A 23,242-nucleotide genomic window follows, 5' to 3' on the forward strand; every position below is an offset into this window, starting at 1 on the left:
CCAGGACCACCAGACTCAAAAACAGTTCATTTCCACAAGCAGTAACACTGATCAACACCTCCACCTACTCTCCACCACTATTTTTTAAAACTTCCTGCATCGGATTCAGAGTAACAATTATTTCATTCTCCTTAAACCAGTGCACATGAAATGACATTAAACAATCTTGAATCTTGACTGTGAATTTCAAAGTTCTAGCACAGCATTTCCTCATCTCCTGAACAGAAATACTGCTTTCAAGAGCCAGCAGATCTTTGCATCATGGTCTATCCAGGTTTCTCAGAGTTGTCCTGATGCGGACATTATGAAACTGACATCAGCTCTCCAGAGAGCATCAAGTACTCTGTACAGTACTACTACTTCTCGGGTAGCACACTCAGCTCTACCCTACAGCTGGACTGCTCCTTCGAGTCACCCTGAGGCAGCTTTCTAAAGCAGACTCACTTGGAACAAAAGCTTCATGTGGATCATGAAGGATATCTGTGCAGAATGAATGGGAAAATGAACAGTCTTCCTGTAGTCATTCAGGGGGTCATTGCAAAGCTGTGTTTCAACAAGGTACAGAAACGAGAAGGGCACCAGATGCTCAATGTTATACTCACAACACGCTGGAGGAACTCAGCAGGTCGGGCAGCATCGGTGGAAAAGATTGGTCGACGTTTTGGGCTGGAACCCTTCATCAGGACCGGGTTCCGGCCCGAAATGTCGACCGATCTTTTCCACCGATGCTGCCCGACCTGCTGAGTTCCTCCAGCGTGTTGTGAGTGTTGCTTTGACCCCAGCATCTGCAGATTATTTTGTGTGCTCAATGTTATACATTTGGTGCCTTCAGTCCTGAAGAAGGGTCTCAGCCCAAAGCATAAACTGTTTACTCTATTCCATGGATGCCACCTGACCTGCTGAGTTCCTCCAGTATTTTCTGTGTGGCATATAATTTGACTGAAAATCGTGCTTCCAGCATTAGTTAAATTAAAAATAAATTAGAGCTACGGCATCGAAGAGGACCTCTGGCCCATTGAGCTGTACCGCCCAGGCCACTGCTGACAACCCTGATTTAACCGTGACCTAATCACAGGACAACTTACAATGACCAATTAACCCACTAACAGGTACGTCTCTGGATTGCAGGAGGAAGCTGGAGCATTCCACAGCAACGCCGTACACAGGATGCTGGGATTGAACCCTGAACTCCGATGCCACGAGCTGCAATAGCTTTGTGCTAGCTACTATCCTACCTTTATAGTTATCAACCATTCTGAACACTTCAGCACTATTTGGATCACATGCCATCCAATTTTGTCAGTCTAATCCACGTTGAATTGCTTGTAAGTGTGATATGGGCATAACAAAAAGGCAGTAATTGATCCATTTTCCAGGCTAAGTTCTTGAAAACTTGAATGTATCTGATTGACTGTTAACACACTAATTAACGGAACAAGTTAGGTCTGTGTTCGATATGGTATCAAAGTGACAGGCCAATATTATATTGCACCCTGTTTCAGTCTAAACCTGCTATTATATTGTTCATATATGAATTCAAGGCAATAATTACAAGGCATAAATAACATAGTATTACTTCAGAATTCTGTTGCCAACTGCAACTTCAAAGCCAGATTTTTCTGCAGATTAATTGGTGGGTCTTCAAACTAATTGGCCTCTTCTCCATTTGAAGGATTATCGTCCATGAACATCTTGTGAATTTGATTCCCTTTCTCTGGAACTTCTCCCAAACATTTCCTAAGCTTACATTTCAGCAATTCCTCTGACTATATTGAATTCCTTGTTACAAGGATAAGCCTATTCCATTTTGACTATTTCCAGACATTCATTGCTCCCACTTTAGATTTGAGATTAATAATCTCTTCCTGTACATAGTACATAACAGTGGACATTCTGGTTTAAGCTGAGTGAACCTTGCCTCCAATATTTATCATTTTGCCCACTGTTGGGTAATAAATCTGGATGCAAGGTCTGCATCTACACAAAGTGAACTCCAAACAGTTTCAGTGCTATAAATATCCCAGTAACTTTCTAATCTTAAAAAAAAGCTGACAGGCAGGAGAAACGTCGAACATGTTAAGTCACTCCCTGTAATTTCGGGTTAAAATCCCAGTTTCCTCTGAAAATTGTCTGCCACGACTCAATGATTCTGAACTGAGTTTTATTTGTTTTACATCTGGAGGAGAACCAATTAATTTTCTTAAATAAATATTGATCTTATGTGTTCACAGTGACATCCAGTGAGAGGAGAGGCATCTGAGCAAGGCTCAAAGCCAAGATTTAACCACCCAGATTGGGTGAAGCAGTAATCACTGTGCAGCCTCAGGGTGACTCCAATAAATCACGTTATGAGCACAGTTGAAAATCTCCAGCTAGTAACCAACAATATGTCCAAGTCATCAATGAATTCCGAATAATACAGAACAATTGTTGGGTTTCAGGCAGATGAGGCTCGTCAGCCATTATTGGCAGCTCATCTAGGAGACGAAAATCTCTGATCTCAAAGCTTCACTGTGGGGAAAGCTTTGGGAGTAATTCCCGAGGAAAACTGCAGAGCTGGAGTCCCTAAGACAGTCCTACGTTGAGTTCAATGCCGACTGACAACTCCAGCAATATTGCTGGTACCAAACTGTTTCGGTCTCTGCCATTCCTTTGGATTCATCAGCTGTGTGGAGAGGGGGAGTGTGCTGCCTGGGCAACAGCTCACTCTCCGTACCATCCTGCCCTGGCTTGCATATCGACTTTGACAGCTAGGACACAACATCCATAGTCAACCCCAACCAACAGAGACTGGTGTTCAAGCCCCACTCCTGCTTATTTGATATGTCTGGAACCTTTCCTTCCTGTAACAAGTTCCTCAAGCAGGATCCCCGAACCTGCTCTGTCGTTCAATATTATCACGACTGACCTGACAGTAAACTCAATGTTGCCTTCCTGCCTGCCACTGATATCATTACACTCACTTGCTTATCAAAAATTTATTTTCTATCCTAAAGATATTCGGTCTCTGCTTCCAGCATTATTTCAGGAAGAGATCCAAACACTCATGACCTCTGAGAAAGAGAGAGAAAAAAACATCACCTTACTTCTTTAAATGAACAACCATTACTTTTAAAGAGTGACCCCCAGCTCTAAATTCTCCCACAAAAGGAAACGTTCTCTCCACATAATTTCATCTGCGTTTGTAATCAATAATACCATTAGTGTTGTGTATTTAATATTTTAGTAATATTTGAGTTATCTTGAAAATATATTGTTTGATTAAGCATTCTCCATTGTTTACATCATGATTATGGTTATATTTATTATGAATTGCCTACGTCACCACGCTATCATGTGTAACATGCTCACCTTACTTAAAGTAAACATGGAGTTAAACTCACATTTCAGACTCCTGTGACTTCCTTTGAATTAGTTTAATGTTTTAAAGTTACAAAGCATAACCACTAGCTTCCCTAATTACTTGCTATATCTGTTTACTATCCTTTTGCGAATCATACATCAAGACACTCTGAATACTTCACATCTCTTGCCCGTTCAATATCAAACTTTTCTCTTGCTGATTTGCATTTTATGAATATCGATGTGGCATCACTGTTTTTAAGTATCAAATGAAATGTTCATAAGCCCCTTGCTGCTGCACAAATTTTGAGATCCAAAATCGGTTTTTAAAACTCTTACATCGGCCATGCGGCGCCATTGCCCTGTTGAAGAAAAGAATATGAAACTTGGAGTTGTAAGTTGCCAACAAAAAGCCTTCAGTAGTGTCAGAAGTGTAGAAGTGACTAGGGTGCAGAAGAGGTTTACCAGTAGGCTGCCTGGATGAGAGGGCATGTGCTAAAAGAAGAGGTTAAACAAACCCAAATCGTTTTCTCTAGACTGGTGCAGTTTGAGGGGAGATCTGATAGAGGTTTATAAAATTATGAGATAGACTAGGCAGCTAGTATCTTTTTCCCCAGGATGGAAATGTCTGATACCAGAGAGCACACAGTTAAGGTGAGAGGAGGAAAGTTGAAGGAGATATAATAAGACCTAAGATACAGGAGCAGAAGTAGGCCATTCAGCCCATTGAGTTTGCTCCGCCATTCAATCATAGGCTGAACCAATTCTTCCAGTCATCCCCACTCCCCTGCTTTCACCCCATACCCTTTGATGCCCTGGCTAATCAAGAACCTATCTATCTCTGTCTTAAATACACCCAATGACTTGGCCTCCATAGCCGCTCGTTGCAACAAATTCCACAGATTTACTGCCCTCTGACTGAAGTAATTTCTCTGCATCTCAGTTCTAAATGGACGTCTTTGAATCCTGAACTCATGCACTCTTGTCTTAGACTCCGCTACCAAGAGAAATAGCTTTGCCATATCTGACCTGTTCATGCCTTTTCACATTTGGAATGTTTCTATGAGATCCCCCCTCATTCTCCTGAACTCCAGGGAATACAGCCCAACAGCTGCCAGACGTTCCCAATATGGTAACACTTTCATTACTGGAGTCATTCTCATGAATCTTCTCTGAACTCTCTCCAATGTCAGTATATCCTTTCTAAAATAAGGAGCCCAAAACAGCAGACAATACTCCAAGTGTGGTCTCACGACTACCTTATTGAGCTTCAACATCACATCCCTGCTCTTATATTCTATATCTCTAGAATTGAATGCCAACATTGCATTTGCCTTCTTCACAACCGACTCAAGCTGGAGGTTAACCTTCAGGGTATCTTGCACAAGGACTCCCAAGACCCTTTGTATCTCTGCACTTTGAATTCTCTCCCCATCTAAATAACAGTCTGCCCATTTATTTCTTCCACCAAAGTGCATGAGCATACACTTTCCAACATTGTATTTCATTTGCCACTTCCTTGCCCAGTCCCCTAAACTATCTAAGTCTCTCTGCAGGCTCTCTGTTTCCTCAACACTACCCGCTCCTCCACCTATCATTGTATCATCGGCAAATTTAGCCACAAGTCCATTAATAACGCAGTCTGAATCATCGACATACATTGTAAAAAGCAGCGGTCCCACAGCGACCCCTGTGGAGCTCCACTGGTAACCGGCAGCCTGCCAGAATAGGATCCCTTTATTCCCACTCTTGATTTTCTGCCGACCAGCCAATACTCCACCCACACTAGTAACTTCTCTGTAATTCCATGGGCTCTCATCTTGCTAAGTAGCCTCATGTGCGGCACCTTGTCAAAGGCCTTCTGAAAATCCAAGTATACCACGTCTAGTGCATCTCCTTTGTCTACCCTGCTTGTAATTTCCTCAAAGAATTACAGTAGGTTTGTCAGGCAGGACTTTCCTTTCAGGAAACCATGCTGGCTTTGGCCTATCTTGTCATGTGCCTCCAGGTACTCTGTAATCTCATCCATAACAATCGATTCCAAATTCCAAAGATTTGTGAGTGCCTGGAATGGGCTGCCAAGGTGGTGATGGAGGCAAATACAACAGAGGCATTCAAGAGGCTCGCACAGGAAATGAAATTACCTCAACATGTGCAGGCAGAAGGCATTCATTTAGTTGGGTATTTGATTACTAATTTAATTAATTTGGCATAAGATTATGGGCCGAAGGGTCTGTACTTGTGTTCTTAAATTAAATGTTATGATTATTATAAACAACAATTCTGATTACTTCCTTTATCCAATTGGATGAGTTTTCATTGGTGACCTGTGATTGTTGTGTATCAGATTAACCCTTTAACACAGATGATAAACATACCAGAGTTGAAAGATAGCAACTCGATCAGTTTTTCCCCTCCTGATAAATACTTCTACACATCCACTTCTTACAATAATGTTAACAGAGGACACATTCTTCACAAAGAAGCTTCTCTAAGGAGTGTTTCACATCAACAAATCCTTCCTGACTTAGACTGAAGAGGCAACTAAGAGCAGAATTGATGAAGCAGCGCTAAGACTGTTTCCCCAACAGGTAGTCAAAACTGCCCAACGCATCATAGGCACCAGCCTACATGCCATTAGCGACATATAAACAGAAAAGTGCTGGAAAAGGGCTAGAAACATCATGAAGGGTCCCACCCTGCTCTGTCTGTCCCACACCAATCAGGGAGGTGGCTACGTAGCTTCCACGCCAGGACCACCAGACTCAAAAACAGTTACTTTCCCCAAGTAGTAAGGCTGATCAACACCTCCACGTGATACTTAATTATTTCCTGTCAGTCACCTTATGTACGACCTAGAGTCACTTTATGGACATACAATCTATGTTTATAAGCTATCTTATGCACTTATGTTTTATTGTGTGTCTTATTATTATTATTATGTTCTTTATATTTTTGTGGGCTTTTTGTACTGGAACGGATTCAGAGTAACAATTGTTTGGCTCGCCTTACACTTGAGTACAGGAAATGACTTAAACAATTTCGATTTTTTAAACCAAACTGGTAGTAACAAGGTTTTATGAATGTAGATTTTTAAACACAGACCAGTCTATTCTCAGAATGAGCTCACCCTTTGCTTTTCTTCAGCCCTGGTAGACTTTTTACAATCGGGATGCCAAACCGTTGAGCCTATTATTGAGAGACAAATAGAAAGTGAACATTAAACTCCACAGACCAAACGGTTAGTTTCAATGACTGAACTGTATTTGCATCGTCTCGTACTGCATTGATTTCCAGCATCTGCAGAATCTCATGTTTGTACTACATTACTCAATTCAGTTTGAATTGTTAATGCTACACAGCAGAATAACTTACACAAAGAAAACAACATGAAACCTTATAAAACAACAAAGTGTTTAATCAAAAATGTTCACGACCATTCCCACAGAATACCATCCTAACAATGCAGCTAAACAGCTATCCTACTGGCATTGATGATAAACTATGGGAGGACCTGACAAAGGTAAAATATTATATTTATTTAAGAGCAAGAGCATTCATAAAAAAACATTTATTTCAAATAATAATTGTTTTAGAATCACAGTGTTGGTACGGTGCAGGAAGGCACTTCAGCCCATCAAGTCTCTATGAGCTAACAGTAAAGCATCCCTGTCCTATAAACCTACTTTTTCTCTGGAGCCTTGCAATTCATCCTCTTTTGACCGTCCATCCAATTCCTTCTTTTAAGATATCAATTGATACTGCTTCCACTATTCCAAAGGCAGAGAATTCCAGATCAGAGCTAATCTTTGTGTAAACTTCTTCCCCTCTGCTATAAGATTCCTGAATGAGCATTGAACTGATCAACACTATATTTTTTGCACTACTTATTGAACAACACACACACACACCTTACTGCAATTCACAGTTTTTTATTATTATGTATTATTTATAAAGGCCCATGATTTCAGTGTAACTAATCTCCCTGCAGATTCAGTGAAAACAGCATGCCTAGAGGGGGAAAAGTTACAGAAATTTATTTAATTACTTGTTTTCTCAGGGTTTTAAACTGCTGCCTGAGAAAATGAACACTGCCAGCTGTACAATCAATGGGTTATGTGATCCTAGGCATATGGAGAGGTAGACTATAAGTTGGAGCCAATTGCACCAGTGGATGAGGAACATTATATCTGGGGCATCTGCTGCAAAAAATAAAAGCTCCTGAACCATGCTAATTGTGATTGGTTTCAAGCAGAACAGGGGTTCCCAACCTTAATTATGCCATGAACTCCTACCATTAACCAAGGGGTATGTGGACCCTATGTTGGGAACGCCTGAAGTAGAAGTTTGACTTGGAACCAAGCCCTGTCCCACATTTGAACTGCCCAATATCAGAAGGGAGGTTCAGTTACGGTGGACCAAATTCAATCATCATCAAAATTATACAATTCAAAGTGCAGGTTTCTGTAATTATGTTCCAAAATAAGAGTTTTTGTTTTGACAACTGAAATGGCAATCTGTGCACCATACATCTACAATGCCGTTCAATGAGTGAGGGGGAGACAGAGTGACACACACATTGTACAGTATATTGTTATACACATACTCTATAACCCCAACATTAAATTGGAGTATACGTGTGATGTGTATTTGGGATGCGTGAGATGTCATGATGGCAGAGAACTACAAACTGCCCTGTCTTCCCATGTGAAGCTAGATTCACCTGCTGGCAGGTGGTTAGTTAGGAAGGGATTCACAGGGCCTTGTGATGTAGGACTGCTTGTGGAGTTCAAGTGAATCATGAGAATCATAACAACACACATCAAAGTTGCTGGTGTATGCAGAAGGCCAGGCAGCATCTCTAGGAAGAGGTACAGTCGATGTTTCGGCCCAAGACCCTGACGAAGAGTCTCGGCCCGAAACGTCGAATGTACCTCTTCCTAGAGATGCTGCCTGGCCTGCTGCGTTCACCAGCAACTTTGATGTGTGTTGCTTGAATTTCCAGCATCTGCAGAATTCCTCGTGTTTACATGAGAATCATAAAACCAGAATATATTCAGTGCCTCTACAAAGTATTTACCTCCACCCCCTTGGAAGTTTTCATGTTTTATTGTTTTACAACATTGAATCACAATGGGTTTAACTTGGCTTTTTCTACACTGATAACAGAAAATAACTCTTTCATGTCAAAGTGAAAACAGATCTCTGCAAAGTGATCTAAATTAATCACAAATATAAAGCACAAAATAATTGATTGCATAAGTATTCACCCCCTTTAATATGACACCGCAAATCATTACTGGTGCAGCCAATTGGTTTTAGAAGTTGCATAATTAGTTAAATGGAGATCACCTATGTGCAGTCAAGGTGTTTCAATTGACTGCAGTAAAAATACGTGTGGCACGTGGCCAAGTGGTTAAGGCTTCAGTCTAGTGATCTGAAGGTTGCTAGTTCGAGCTTCAGCTGAGGCAGCGCGTTGTGTCCTGGAGCAAGGCACTTAAACACACATTGCTCTGCGATGACAACAGTGCCAAGCTGTATGGGTCCTAGTGCCCTTCCCTTGGACAACATCGGTGGTGTGGAGAGGGGAGACTTGCAGTATGGGCAACTGCCGGTCTTCCATACAACCTTGCCTAGGCCTCAGTCATCATCGAAAATCGATGGACAGCCGAAGTAAAAATACATCTGTATCTGGAAGGTCCAACTGCTGGTAAGTCAGCATCCTAGCAAAAACTACACCATGAAGACAAAAGAACATGCCAAGCAATTCTGTGAAAAGGTGATTGAACAGCACAAACCAGGAGATAGATACAAGAAAATTTCCAAGTCACTGAATACCCCTTGGAGTACAGTTAAGTCAATCATCAAGAAATGGAAAGAATATGGCACAGCTGTAAATCTGCCTAGAGCAAGCCTTCCTCAAAAACTGAGTGACCGTGCAAGAAGCGGACTAGTGAGGGAGGCCACCAAGAATCCTAGGACAACTCTGGAGAAGTTACAAGCTTCAGTGGCTGAGATGGGAGAGACTGTGCATACAATAACTGTTGCCTGGGTGCTTCACCTGTTGCAGCTTAAAGGGAGAGTGGCAAAGAGAAAGTCTCTGTTGGAAAAAAATCTCACATGAAATCTCGGCTAGTGTTTGCCAGAAGGTACGTGGGAGACCCTGAAGTCAGCCGGAAGAAGGTTCTATGGTCTGATGAAACCAAAATTAAGCTCTTCAATTGAGTCTTCAGATTAAATGCTATTTTTGGTATAAGTCAAACACCATCCCTACCATGAAGCATGGTGGTGGCTGCATCATGCTGTGGGGATGTTTCACTGCAGTAGGCCCTGGAAGGCTTGTGAAGATGGAGGGTAAAATGAATGCAGCAAAATACAGGAAAATCCTGGAGAAAAACCTGATGCAGTCTGCAAGACAACTGTGACTTGGGAGAAGATTTGTTTTCCAGCAAGACAATGACCCCAACCATAAAGCCAAAGCTACACAGGAACGGCTTCAAAACAACAAAGTTAGTGTCCTAGAGTGGCCAAGTCAGAGTCCAGACCTTAATCCAACTGAGAATTTGCGGCTGGACTTGAAAAGAACTGTTCACTCACGATCCCCATGCAACCTGACAGAGCTTAAGGAGTTTTGAAAAGAAGAATAGGGAAAAATTGCAGTGCCCAGATGTGCAAAGCTGATTGAGATCTATCCACACAGACTCAAGGCTGCAATTGCTGCCAAATGTACGCCTACTAAATACTGACTTGAATGGGGTGAATACTTATGCAATCACTTATTTTGTATTTAATATTTGTAATTCATTTATATCACTTTGTAAAGATCTATTTTCACTTTGACACGAAAGTCTTTCTCTGTTGATCAGTGTCAAAAAAGCCAAATTAAATCAATTGTGATTCAATGTTATAAAACATGAAAACTTCCAAAAGGGGTGAATACTTTTTATAGGCACTGTAGGAGCAGAATTAAATCTGCTCTGCCATTTCATCATAGCTGATCCATTTCCCTCTCAGCCCAATCTCCTGCCTTCTCCCCAAATCCCTTCAAGCCCTGACTGATCAAGAACCTATCAACCTCTTCAAGTGTACCCAATGACATGGCCTCCACAGCCTCCTGTGACAATGAATTCCACAGATTCACCACTTGTTGGCTAAAACAATTCCTCTCATCTCTGTTCTATATGGACGTCCCTCTATTTTGAGGCTGTAGCTTCTGGTTTTAGACTGCCCACCATAGGGAATATTGTCTTTAAATCTGCTCTGTTGAGGCCTTTCAACATTTGATAGTCTCAATGAGAACTCCCCTCATTTTTCTGAATTTCAGCGTGTACAAGCCCAGAGTCATCAAACACTCCTCATGTGATTAGCCTTTCAGTCCCGGAATCATTTTCATAAACCTACTTTGAATGTTCTCCAATGTCAGCACATCTTTTCTTAAACAAGGGGCCTAAACTGCTTACAATAGTCCAAGTGGGGCTCACCAGTGCCTAATAAAGACTGAAAATTATATCCTTGCTTTTATATTCTAATCCTCTTGAAATGAAGGCTAACATTGCATTTGCCTTCCTCATCAATTTGCTCAACCTGCAAATTAACCTTTAGGGAATCTTGCACAAGCAACTCCCAACTCCCTTTGCGCCTCTTTTTTTTGCATTTTCTCTCCACTTAGAAAATAGTCGACACTTTCATTACTTAATGATGATTTTAATTTTCCACATATTGATTGGTACTCACATACTGTAAAAGGGCTGGATGGGATTGAGATTGTCAAATGGGTTCAGAAAAGTTTCCTAACACACAGTGGTCTCACCTAGAGGGAGTGTGATACTAGTTCTCCTATTAGGGAATGAGACAGGGAAGGTGACAGAAGGTTGTGTAGGGGAACACATTGCTTTCAATATAGTTATGGATAACCAATTCAGGGAACCCTGGTTTTTGAGAGATACTGTGGTGCACATTAAGAAGGAGGTACGTGGCAGGAAAAAGCAGGAAGGAACAAATGAAGTACTTGAGGAGTGTAAGAAATGCAAGAGAACATTTAAGAAAGAAATCAGGAGGGCTAAAAGGCGGTATGAGATTGCTCCAGTAGCCAAGATAAAGGAAAATTCCAAGGGCTTCTACAGATATACTAAGAGTAAAAGGATGGCAAGGTAAAAATTCGTCCTCTTGAAGATCAGATTAGTCATCTATGCATGGAGCCAAAGAAGATGGGGGAGACCACTGGCCTTTAATTTTATGGCTTATTCTGAGGGCTTTTCTGAATTACGGGAACAACATTAGCTCTCCTTCAATCTTCCGGCATGTCACCCACTGCAAAAATTATCTCTGTTAGGAACCTGCAATTTCTGCACTATCCTTCCACAAGGGCTGAGGGAACAGCTTGTCAAGCCTCGAGGATTTATCCACCCTACTTTGCCTCAAGACAGCAAACACCTCCTCCTCTGTAATACAGTCCGTGACAAGTTGCTCCTACAGAGTATCAAAGTTGGAACAAGATCGTCATGTGGTTTGAACCTTCATTCTTTCATGTGGATATGGTAAAAACTTCCTCATCCAGGATTTCACAAAATGTCTGGTTACATAGCACAGATTTTTTCTCCACTGCATTAGAAGCATGCAACTTCATTTCTCCCATTTTTGCCCACTCTATACGGTCCTATTCCACCACCTCTCAAAGACAGAAGTTGTGGCAAGTAACGATTTATCATTATGAGATTTAAAGGGGGCCTCAGGCAATACTCTATTTCATTTCTGTCCCTTTATACATTAAGTGCTGCTGAAATGAGCTCCATATCATTTCTGGTTTATTATGCTTTTGAAGGACGGTTATAATTGCTCCATAAAAATTCTTCTACTCCATTGATGGTTTCTGCATCAAGGATTTCCTGAAATTTCCAATTTACTTAGGACTTCTAGTCCTGTCAGTTTTTCTTTCATCTTTGCATCCAATTCAATTTAAGCACCGGCTGAATTGGAAAGGTCGGGTAGAGGCCAAACCGATGTGGCAGGTTCCAGGCCCCAGAGCATTTCAAAGCAACAGACCTGATGTTTGGATGACGATTTAAGCATCGGGCCAGATTAAAATGGTCAGGGTGTTGGGACCCGAGGTGAGGGTAGAACCAGTTCTGCTCTCTGCTCTGTGAGGCTTACTCAGCTCTCCGCTGATAAGGGTCTGTAGATGGAATCTCTTCGTGGACTTCAGTTCAGAATGCTATTTGCTTGTGTTTACTGTTTGCATGCTTTTTTTCTCTGAACATTGGGTCTTTTTTTTGAAGTGGGTTCATTTGGGTTTCTTTGTTTTATGGCTGTCTGTAAGGAGACCAATCTCAAGATTGTATAAATGTATACACACTCTGATAATAAATGTACTTTGAAATTTATCTTATTCACCTTGGTTAATAGAACTGGAATTAAATGCACAAGTCTCAATTAAGCCTGTTGGTTTAGGATACAGAAAGACTGAGTGATTCTGGGCTGGATTCAAATTAATCTTGGATGAAAGGGTGAAAAATCTCTCTCTCGGTCTTATTTATAAGCCTCTCTGGAACAAACTTCACAATCTTAACTTTGTTCATATTCAATTGACTTCCCATAAAAAGAAGGCTATACTCCAGTAAGGTTGGGGTACTGTGTTAGCAGTGTTCAGTGGGAGTCGGTCTGCTATATGCTGTGATATGCCTGGCCTAAAGACGCTCAGCACTGTCACTGAGCAACTGAGGGAAACGAATACTTATAGTTAATGCAGATGCTGAAATCTGCATCTAAAAGTCAGCTGCTGGAGGAACTGAGTGGGTCAGGCAGCATCTGGAGAGGAGAAACAGACAGTCGAAGTTTCATGTTGAGACTCTCCATCTGCACTGAAAGAGTAGAAGAGGGACAGCCAGTATAAAGTGCAGAAATAAGCACCTAAAATTTCCCATTGTCCTATTTCTAATCTTGAACAAAATAAACACTTCAATCATTTGAAAGAAGATGCTGCATCTTACCTTGCAGGTACATTTCTTCCCCTTCTGTGAACATCTGGTTGCATTTGCTGCATCGTGCACAGCTCGGGTGATAGTGTTTGTCTCCTGCCTAGATCCAAAGAAAAACGCTGTTACTATTCTGCACTAGAGAACAACAGTGCACAAATCAAATCCTACAGTGGTCTTGAACAATCACAAAGGTACAAACTTGGAAAGTTAAAAAGTGACAGTTTCCAATTAGATTCATACAGCGATCCTAGGATTAGTGCTTCCAGTTCTCAAAATGAATTCTGTAGTTACAGACACAGACACCTCACCTCCCCCGGAAGTTCGGGGAGTCTCCCGCATATCGATAGTGGCTCCCTGATGCCCGGAAATTATACACAATGTCCTGGAAAGCGATTTTTTTGAGAGGGAGAGCGAGCATCCTGATTGGTCTCTCTTCGTGCTAAGAGTGGTCCCCAACCACCGGGCCGCAAGGAAACAATATGATTTGGTGATATGAAATGATATGAGTCAGCTGCACCTTTCCTCATTCCCTGTCACGCACTGTTGAATTTTAACGCACGCGAGGTCATCAGTGATCCAAGACATGCAAAGGAATGGGTCCGTGACCCATTTGTGAATGTCCCCGGTGAGTCTTCCATGTCAGTGCGGGAAGAAGATCAACTCCTCGAGCTTGCAAATGACAGTGGGCTGAAAAGTATGTTTGACATAACATCTCTGCCAGCATTCTGGATCAAAGTCAAGGCTGAATATCCTGAGATAACCACGAAAGCACTGAAAACGTTTCTTCCATTTCCAACATATTTCTGCGAAGTGGAGTTTTCTGTAATGAATGCAACGAAAACTAAATTGCAGAATAGACTGGACATAAGGAACCCCCTTCGAGTATCGCTGTCTCCCATCACCTCTCGATAGGACCGTCTTGTTGCAGGAAAACAAGCTCAGGGCTCCCACTGATTCAGCGATATTGGTGTGTTGCAATGATTTTATATGTTCATATGAGGAAAATATGCGCTGTGTGTTTAATATCCAAACGTTACTTAAAATGTTATGATGCTATTGACTTATAAGTGACTTATAATTCAGTTGTTCCCAACCTCCGAGCCACGAAGAATACAACGGTACAGCGGTAGCCAGAACACACCCAGCACATCTTTAAGAAAAAAGCCAAAATAAACAAGCTAATTAACTAGGTGCCGCCCGGCACGTAAATGTCGGCCCAGATCAGAGGCAATTGCTGATTGCGTCATTTCTGATCTGGGCCGACATTTACGTGCCGGGCAGCACCTAATCAATTAACTTGTTTATTTCGGCTTTTTTCATAAAGATGTGCTGGGTGTGTTCTGGCTACCGCTGTACCGCTGCATTCTTCGCGGCCCGGAGGTTGGGGACCACTGTTATAATTGACTTATCACTACATTCATGCGAGGAAAGTATGCGTTTAATATTAAGTTCATTAGGTAAACCCCTTTAGAAACGAAATTGAGTGCATTAGCCACTTACAAGTGACTTATAGTTGACTTATCACCTACATTCTGGTTGTGATTAACACCCCCCCCCCACCCCAGGGTCGGCTGGTCCGCAAGAATATTGTCAATATTAAACCGGTCCGCGATGCATTTAATGGTTTGTGGACCCCTGATTTAAACTAGCTGGCGAGCTGCCACGGAGCTACACTATTGTCCTACGTGATGAGGCCAAACTCCCTGTAGACTTGCTTAAAGTTGTAATAGAATAAACATGATAATATAATATAAGTACATATTTTAATGTCACATTTGCTGCATATACCCAACTTGGTTTACAGATTAGACAAAATCACTAAACAAAGTATTACATACACTTTTGGAGGTCGATGGGGGGGGGTGGAATATGGGGTTGGGGGGGTGGGGTACTACCTCCCTGAAATGAGTTTTTTCAGGGTGGGATGTCTGCAGACATGAGGAAATCTGCAGATGCTGGAAATTCAAGCAACACACACAAAAAATGCTGGTGAACGTGGCAGGCCGGGCAGTATCTATGGGAAGATGTTTCGGGCCGGGACACTTCATCAGGACTAACTGAAGGAAGAGATAGTAAGAGATTTGAAAGTGGGAGGGGGAGGGGTAGATCCGAAATGATAGGAGAAGACAGGAAGGGAGAGGTGGACCTAAGAGCTGGGGAAGGGAGAGGATCATGGGACGGGAAGCCTGGGGAGAAAGAGAAGGGGGGAGGAGAGCCTTAGATCCACCCCTCCCCTCCTGTCTTCTCCTATCATTTCGGATCTACCCCTCCCCCTCTCAACTCTCTTACTATCTCTTCTTTCAGTTAGTCCTGACGAAGGGTCCCGGCCCGAAACGTCGACTGTACCTCTTCCTAGAGATGCTGCCTGGCCTGCTGCGTTCACCAGCATTTTTTGTGTTGTCTGTAGTTACAGTGAACATTCTCCACAGGGCATTAGTGGGGGGCAGGGTTTTGGACACTGCACAAAGTTGTAAGTTCAAAGAGACAAGATACTTAAAACTGCATTCTCAACTGTGAAACTTGGAGATCTTCCACATTTCAGCTCCTTGGAAACAAAAGTAACAATGCTCTTTAATTGTCCTCCTTGACTCACTAGTTGCCTTGGTAACCAATGAGGTGACAGGAATAAATTTCTAATGCAAGCCAAGTTGCAATCTGTCACATTAGCAAACACCAATTCTTCCTAAGCTTTCAGTGCTGCTGTGTAGTGTAGTGTGTGGAATAGTTATCAGGGTAACTTGAGCTAATGTATATAGATCTCAGAGTGCATTGTTTAAAACAAAATTCACAATCCAAGTGTGCTTTAGACACAATATTTAAATATGTCAATGTACAGAGTTACACTTGGGAAATGGGGATAACATCTGGAATGTGTAACCAAGATGCTGAAAATAAGAATATGAAAAAAAAATCAGGAAAAGTGCTGGAAATACCTGGCAACAAATCACAAACGCAAGAAATTCGGCAGATGCTGGAAATCTAAAGCAACTCACACGAAATGCCGGAGGAACTCAGCAGGTCAAGGAGCATCCAAGGAAATGAATAAAGAGTTGATGTTTCTGGCTGGGAAAGGAAGGAGAAAGATGCCAGAATAAAAAGATTGGGGAAGGGAAGGTGAGTAGGAAGGGTAAAATGCTGGAGAAGTGATGTGACAGGAGAGGAGAGTGGACCATGGGAGAAAGTGGAGAAGGAGGAGCTCCGGGGGAGATGATAGGCAGGTGACAAGAAGAGGCAAGAGGCCAGAGTGGGGAATAAAAGAAGAAAGAGGGAGTTTTTTAAAAATAATCTTGGTGCCGTTAGGTTGGAGGCTACCAGACAGAATATGAGGTGTTGCTGATTGGGCAGCATATGTGAAGAAAGAAAAAGAGTCCCTTTCATCAACCTGAAATGTGAAGTGTGTTTCTCTCTCCACAGAGCCTGCTGAGCATCTCTGACATTCTCTGTTTGCAGATCATGACATGCTGGAACAACACGGCAATTCTGGCTGCATCTGTGGACAGAAGTGGATGGGCAATGTTTCAAATTGAGACCTTTCTTCTGTAATGAAAGACAGAGGGGAGATAACCAATAGAAAAGGGTGACAGGAAAGGGTGAGTAGGAGCTAGCAGATGATTGGTGGACCCAGGTGAGGTGGAATAAGATGAGGAGGGTTTTAGGTCTAAAAACCTTGCACAAATGTTTGTAAAAGCTCCATTTTACACTATGCGCATAAGCAAAAGATCGAGTGTGTCATGGAGTCAGTCACCGAGCACAGGAACACACCTAATCACTCCACGTGGATGTCCCATCTATCAGTGCCCATTGTGCAGTGTCAATACACTTGTTTACATACACCGCATAAGACCCTTCCAGCCCTTCGAATTGCACCACCCAGCAACCCACCCATTTAACCCTAGCCTAATTTACAACGACTAAACTGGTATGTCTTTGGACTGTGGGGGGAAACCAGAGCACCCGGAGCAAACACACACAGTCGTGGGAAAGAGCGTACAAACTTCTTACAGAGAACACCAAAATTGAACTCTGAACTCCAATGCCCTGAGCTGTAACAGCATCTCGCTAACCGCTACACAACCTTGGCACCTTTCCCTTCATGCAACAAAGGCTCAGACTAGTTTAACAATATTTACATATACATATATAGGCATCCGTTACACACATATATATATATATATATATATATATAGGCATCTGTTAGTCTCACGAGACCACGGAATTGCACCTTGGAAGGTTTCCAGGCTGGGCAAGGTTATATGGAAGACCAGCAGTTGCCCATGCTGCAAGTCTCCCCTCTCCACGCCACCGATGTTGTCCAAGGGAAGGGCATTAGGACCCATACAGCTTGGCACCGGTGTGGTTGCAGAGCAATGTGTGGTTAAGCGCCTTGTTCAAGGACACAACACGTTGCCTCAGTTGAGGCTCGAACTGGCGACCTTCAGATCACTAGACCAATACCTTAATCACTTGGCCACGCGCCAACATACGCATATATATATTCTGCAGATATTACAATCACAGGGATTCCCAACCTGGGGTCTGTGGACCCCTCGGTTAATGGTAAGAGTTCACAGCATAAAAAAAGGTTGGGAATTATTTTTAATACTTCCCCTGTATTAATGCAAGATCCAGCTCTAGAGTCATTTGGAGTATTAACTCTTAAATCTTTTCAGTCTTGCTCGGGGTCAATTATTTAATAACTGTGGGACCCCCTCCAATATTCAAACTCAATCTTCCTCATTACTCTCTGGGTGGCCTGGGGCTAACTCAGGTAAGGACAGGACATCAGTTTGTGTGTGCTTACTGTGTGTGACGGTTGGTAACGTGTCTTTGTACCTTGACCCCGAGGTAACGTTGTCTCGTTTGGCTGTATTCAAGTATGGTTAAATGGCAATTAAACTTGAATTGGGTTGATTTGAATAGAACCTGTCTGAATTTCCCAGCTACACTTGTGCAATAATTCTCAGAAATAGAAAATCTGCACAAAATTTCTGCTTAATCCATTGTCTCACTTGCCAAGTTTCGTCAGTACGTCACCCAAATCCCTTTCCTTTACACCATTCATCATAATGTTGGTTTTCCAACCACACCCACCCCCGCCCCCCCCCCAGCCTTACAGAGGCTTTCCACCTTCCTTGTCAAGTCTGCTTGAACCTGACACTGAGCCATCTCACATCCCCTGCTACCCATCAACTGCCAGCTTACAGGAAAATTTGCATACATATAGTTCACGGGAAGACCTGATGGGCCAATGACGAATTGCTTCCCTGGTGACTTTTTCCATTGTACCTATTGACTGGTCTCTCTCTTGCTGCTCCCAGAGGAAGGTGTCTGTGTTTGACCGGTCCCTCTCTTTCTCTCTCGCTCAATGCTGCCAGGGTCCTGAGTCCAGGGAAAGGTTTAATCGATTTGCCGATTTGCAGTTTGCGAAGTGGGCTCTGCAGTTCAGATTATATATATTTCTGATTACTCCTTTTTTATTGCTATTTTGTGCAATTTTAATTGGGCCGGACTGGCTCTGTGGCTGCATCAACGAACAACACAGCACTAAATTGAAGTGACCTGAACTAAACTGAACGTTTCTAGACTGTTTCAATGATTCTGTGGTTTGATGTTTTACATGGTGTTTTTCACTCATTTTTTTGTCGTTTGCGTGACCTGTTCTTTCTTTTGCACATCGGCTGTTTGATGTTTTCTTCGAATGGGTTCTATAGTGTTCCTTTGTTTCATGGCTGTCTGTGAGGAAGATGAATCTCAGGGTTGTATACTGCATACATACTTTGATAATAAATGTACTTTGAATCTTTGATTTCATTCCAGGCCAGACAAGAATGAGAGGCGAATCGAAGTCTGATCCTGCTTCACCTCACAGAACATTCAAACTGAAATGATCAAATTTGCAGAGCATCATCTGATTCATTCTCATTGGTACACAATGTATATTGGAAATGAATCCATAATCATGAGCATATAGCTATATAACTTTGATATTGGCTTTGTTGAAGTTTAGCTTTACTTATTACATTAAAACAATGAAGTATGTCATTTGTGTCAAAGACCAACACAGTCCGCAGATTGTGCTGAGGACAGCCTGCAACTGCCCACAACTCACTAACCTTAATCACACATCTTTGGACAGTGGGAGGAAACCAGAGCACCCAGAGGAAACTCTCATGATCGGGGGAGAATGGATGAACACCTTACAGACAACGGCAGAAATGAGATCCCGCTCAGGGGTTGCTGGCACTGTAGAGTGTTACGCTAACCGCTACTGTACACTCATGTGATCGGGGGAGAATGGACAAACTCCTTACAGATGGTGGCAGGAATCAAACCCTGCTCAGACCTGGTGGCACTGCGAAGCATTACGCTAACCGCTACTGTATGGTTAACAAATGCAATCTTATCACTGACCATGTAGCCATGCTAAGAGGGAACAAGAGTGGATTTAGTCAATAGTCTGTGGTAAAATAGTTTATTGTTACCATCTTATCTGAGAAACAAAATCTAAGGCTTTGCTCAGTACATCAGATGGTCATAATTGTCCACTGAGGCAGGAGGGCCATGCCTTTGAATGAAGGGAAAGGAGAAGATTGATAAGAAGTAGCCCACTTGCTGGTTGAATGTTTTCCAGACACACTGAGCCACAGCAGACCCCAGCAAATAAGCAAAATGAAGACATATGGCAGACGGCCAGTCGTGTCAATGTGCTACCCTCCAACACTGCCTGCTAAACAGTCTGAATCTTCAGGGAAAGGAGGGAGCTGCATTGTGCAGCTGTAGTTTACTCGCCCACCCAGTCACTCAGGGAGTGGCAGGGGCTGTTAACAACTGTGAAATAACAGCCACAACAGTGTTTTACCAGAGCATTTTACGCCAAATTACTACTAGCACAATTCTTCATCAGAAATGCCTGTAAATAGGTGCCATTGCACCTTCCCCAAGCAGTATGGCCTCCAGCCACCAACTCTACCAGTACTTTATTATTTCCCTTCATTCATCATGCGTCACTTTATGGAAGTACAACCAATCTATATAGAAGCCATCTAATGTATTTATATTTATTGTGTTTTATTATTACTGTGTTCTTTCTCGTTTGTGGCTTTGTTGTGCTGTATCAGATCCAGAGGTATAATCATTTCATTCACCTTGCACCTTGTACAGGAAATGACATTAAACAGGAATGTTTGCAATTCTGAGTAGATATTACCACAACGTTGGTTTTGTGTTGTACAGTTCCAAGAGAACCACTGGCAATGGCATTGCTCAGGTCAACGTGATTGGGATGAATATATCTGCAATATTGTAATGCAGAAGTCAGAAATCTGCTGCAATTAGATCTGCCATCCCATTCTGCCACTGTTGGATTCATTACAGAGCCTCACGTGAGGTTTAAGTGCTGGATGTGTTTTTCGCCTCCTCCCTCTGGGTTATTGATCTGGTTTGAAAAGATCGAAGTATGTAAGCTTTTACTTTAACCTTTACGTTTTCAATTTATTAATATTAGTTAAATGAGTTAAGTAAATGTGGTTTTAACAATAAATTTTTAAATGTCTGATTACCAAAGACATTTTAAAGCAGTTCAATTGCTTTGACCTTGTCAAAAGGTCTCAGGAGCTGTGAGCAGAAACCTGCAGTGCTGTGCAAAAGGCCTAGGCACCTGAGCTGTATATATGTGCTGAAGACTTTTGCGCAGAACTGTAGTAGTGAAGTGATCTACAAGTGCTGAATATTGCAAGAAGCAATTGACTTCAGGATGGGGAAACCAGAGGTCCATGAGCCAGTCCTCATCGGGGATCATAAGTGGAGAGGGTCAGCAACTTTAAATTCCTTGGTGTTATTTCAGAGGATATGTTCTGGGCCCAGCACATAAATGCAATTTTGCAGAAAGCATGGCAGCATCTTTACCTCCTTTGAAATTTGCAAGATTTGACATGCCATCTAAAACTTTGATAAACTTCTATAAATGTGTACTGGCAAGTATATTAACTGGCTGCATCACAGCCTGGTATGGAAGCAGAAAGGAAAAGGAAAATCCAACAAGGAGCAGAGGATATGACTCAGTCCATCACAGGTAAAGCCCTCCCCACTATTGAGCACATCTACACGAAATATTGTTGCAGGAAAGCAGTATTCATCATCAGGGACCCCCACCACCCAGGACATGTTCTTTTCTCTCTGCTGCCATCAGGAAGAAGGTACAGGAGCCTCAGGACTCAACCACCAAGGTTCAAGAACAGTTATTATTCATCAACCATCAGGCTTTTGAACCAAAGGGGATAACTTCACATCTTCACTTGCCCCATCACTGAAATGTTTTCAAAACCTATGGACTCACTTTCAAGGTCTTTTCATCTCGTGCTATTGATACTTATTATTTATTTCATTTATAATAATAATTATTATTCACTTATTCTTCCACTTGCATAGTTCGTTGTCTTTTGCTTGCTGATTGAATGCCCAAGTTCGTGCAGTCTTTCACTGAGTCTATTAGGGTTATTATTTTATTATGGATTTATGGAGTATGCCCACAGGAAAATGAATCTCAGGGTTGTATATGGTGACAGATATGTACTTTGATAATAAATTTACTTTCAAGTTTGAAGTGGTAACAAGGCGTGTTCATTCCAGTGAGATTTGGTGCTCAGTTTAAACCATGGTTTGCCAAAGGCTGGTGTAGCTGCTGCAAAGTTTGGGTGCTAAGAGAGTGGCTTGGGCCGCATCAAGCATGGACAGACTTACTGTGTAATGAAAGACAAGAGTGCAGATGTTGGAATCTTGAGCAACACAAACTCAGCAGATCAGGCAGCACCTATGAAGGCAAATGGGCAGTCGATGTTTTGAAATGAGACCCTTCAGATGAACATTCAGCTTGACTCAAAACCGACTGTCCATTTCCCTCCAGAGATATAGCCTGACCCATTGAATTCCTCAGTTCAACATTCACCACACTGCCCGACCCATTGAATTGCTCCAGTACAACAGTCAACATACTGCTGACCCTCTAAATTCATCCAGTGCGTCATATTAATTCTGTATAAATGCCTTCTCAAAACAATAAGCACAATTCCTTACCATATCCACTTTATTTGTTTGGTCTGTCCTTTCGCAACTCTCTTATCGCTACATGACTAGGTCACATTAGTGGAAAGCAATGAGAGAGCAGCTTTAGGTATGCCAAACTTTGCTTACCAAGCCATTCAAACATAATCTTCTACCTCTCCTTACCATTGTTAAAAGCACGGAAGAAATTATTTCACTTACTCATTTATTGAGATACAATGTGGGACAGGCCCATCTGGCTCTCCGAGCCGGGTTCCACTGATTTAACCTTAGCCTAATCACAGTGCAATTTATAATGACCAATTAACCTACTGACAGATATGTCTTTGGACTGGGGTAGGAAACCCACACTGTCATGGGGAGAACATACAAACTCCTTTTTTGGCCTTCATTGCTAGAGGGAATGAATTCAAGAGCAGGGAGGTCATGCTGCAACTATACAGGGTACTGGTGAGGCTGCACCTGGAGTATTGTGTGCAGTTCTGGGCTCCATACTTGAGTAAGGATATACTGGCTTTGGAGGCAGTGAAGAGGAGGTTCACCAGGTTGATTCCAGGGATTAAGGGGTTAATTTATGAGGAGAGATTGAGTCGCCTGGGACTATACTCTCTGGAGTTCAGAAGAATGAGAGCGGATCTTATAGAAACATACAAAATTTTGAAAGGGATAGATAAGATAGAAGTAGGAAAGTTGTTTCCATTGGTAGCTGAGACTAGAACTAGGGGACATTGCCTCAAGATTCAGGGGAGAAGATTTAGGATGGAGATGAGGAGAAACTGTTTTTCCTAGAGAGTGGTGAATCTGTGGAATTCTCTGTCCAGGGAAGCAGTTGAGGCTTCCTTACTAAATATATTTAAGAAACAGTT

At 42.2% G+C, this 23,242-nt stretch overlaps 1 protein-coding gene across 1 annotated transcript in view; it reads right to left on the reverse strand.

Annotated features, from left to right (window-relative positions):
• Nucleotides 1-23,242, reverse strand: part of ablim1b (actin binding LIM protein 1b) — a 279,078-nt gene that overhangs the window by 91,132 nt on the left and 164,704 nt on the right. Inside the window, exons 7-8 of the mRNA XM_072239588.1 lie at nucleotides 13,329-13,416; nucleotides 6,473-6,531 (exon numbers count right to left, since the gene is read on the reverse strand). Of these exons, the coding sequence (XP_072095689.1) occupies nucleotides 6,473-6,531; nucleotides 13,329-13,416 (147 nt within the window). The remainder of the gene's footprint in view (nucleotides 1-6,472; nucleotides 6,532-13,328; nucleotides 13,417-23,242) is intronic.

The sequence above is a fragment of the Mobula birostris genome, chromosome 21, assembly GCF_030028105.1.
Source record: "Mobula birostris isolate sMobBir1 chromosome 21, sMobBir1.hap1, whole genome shotgun sequence".
NCBI classification, from domain to species: Eukaryota; Metazoa; Chordata; class Chondrichthyes; order Myliobatiformes; family Myliobatidae; genus Mobula; species Mobula birostris.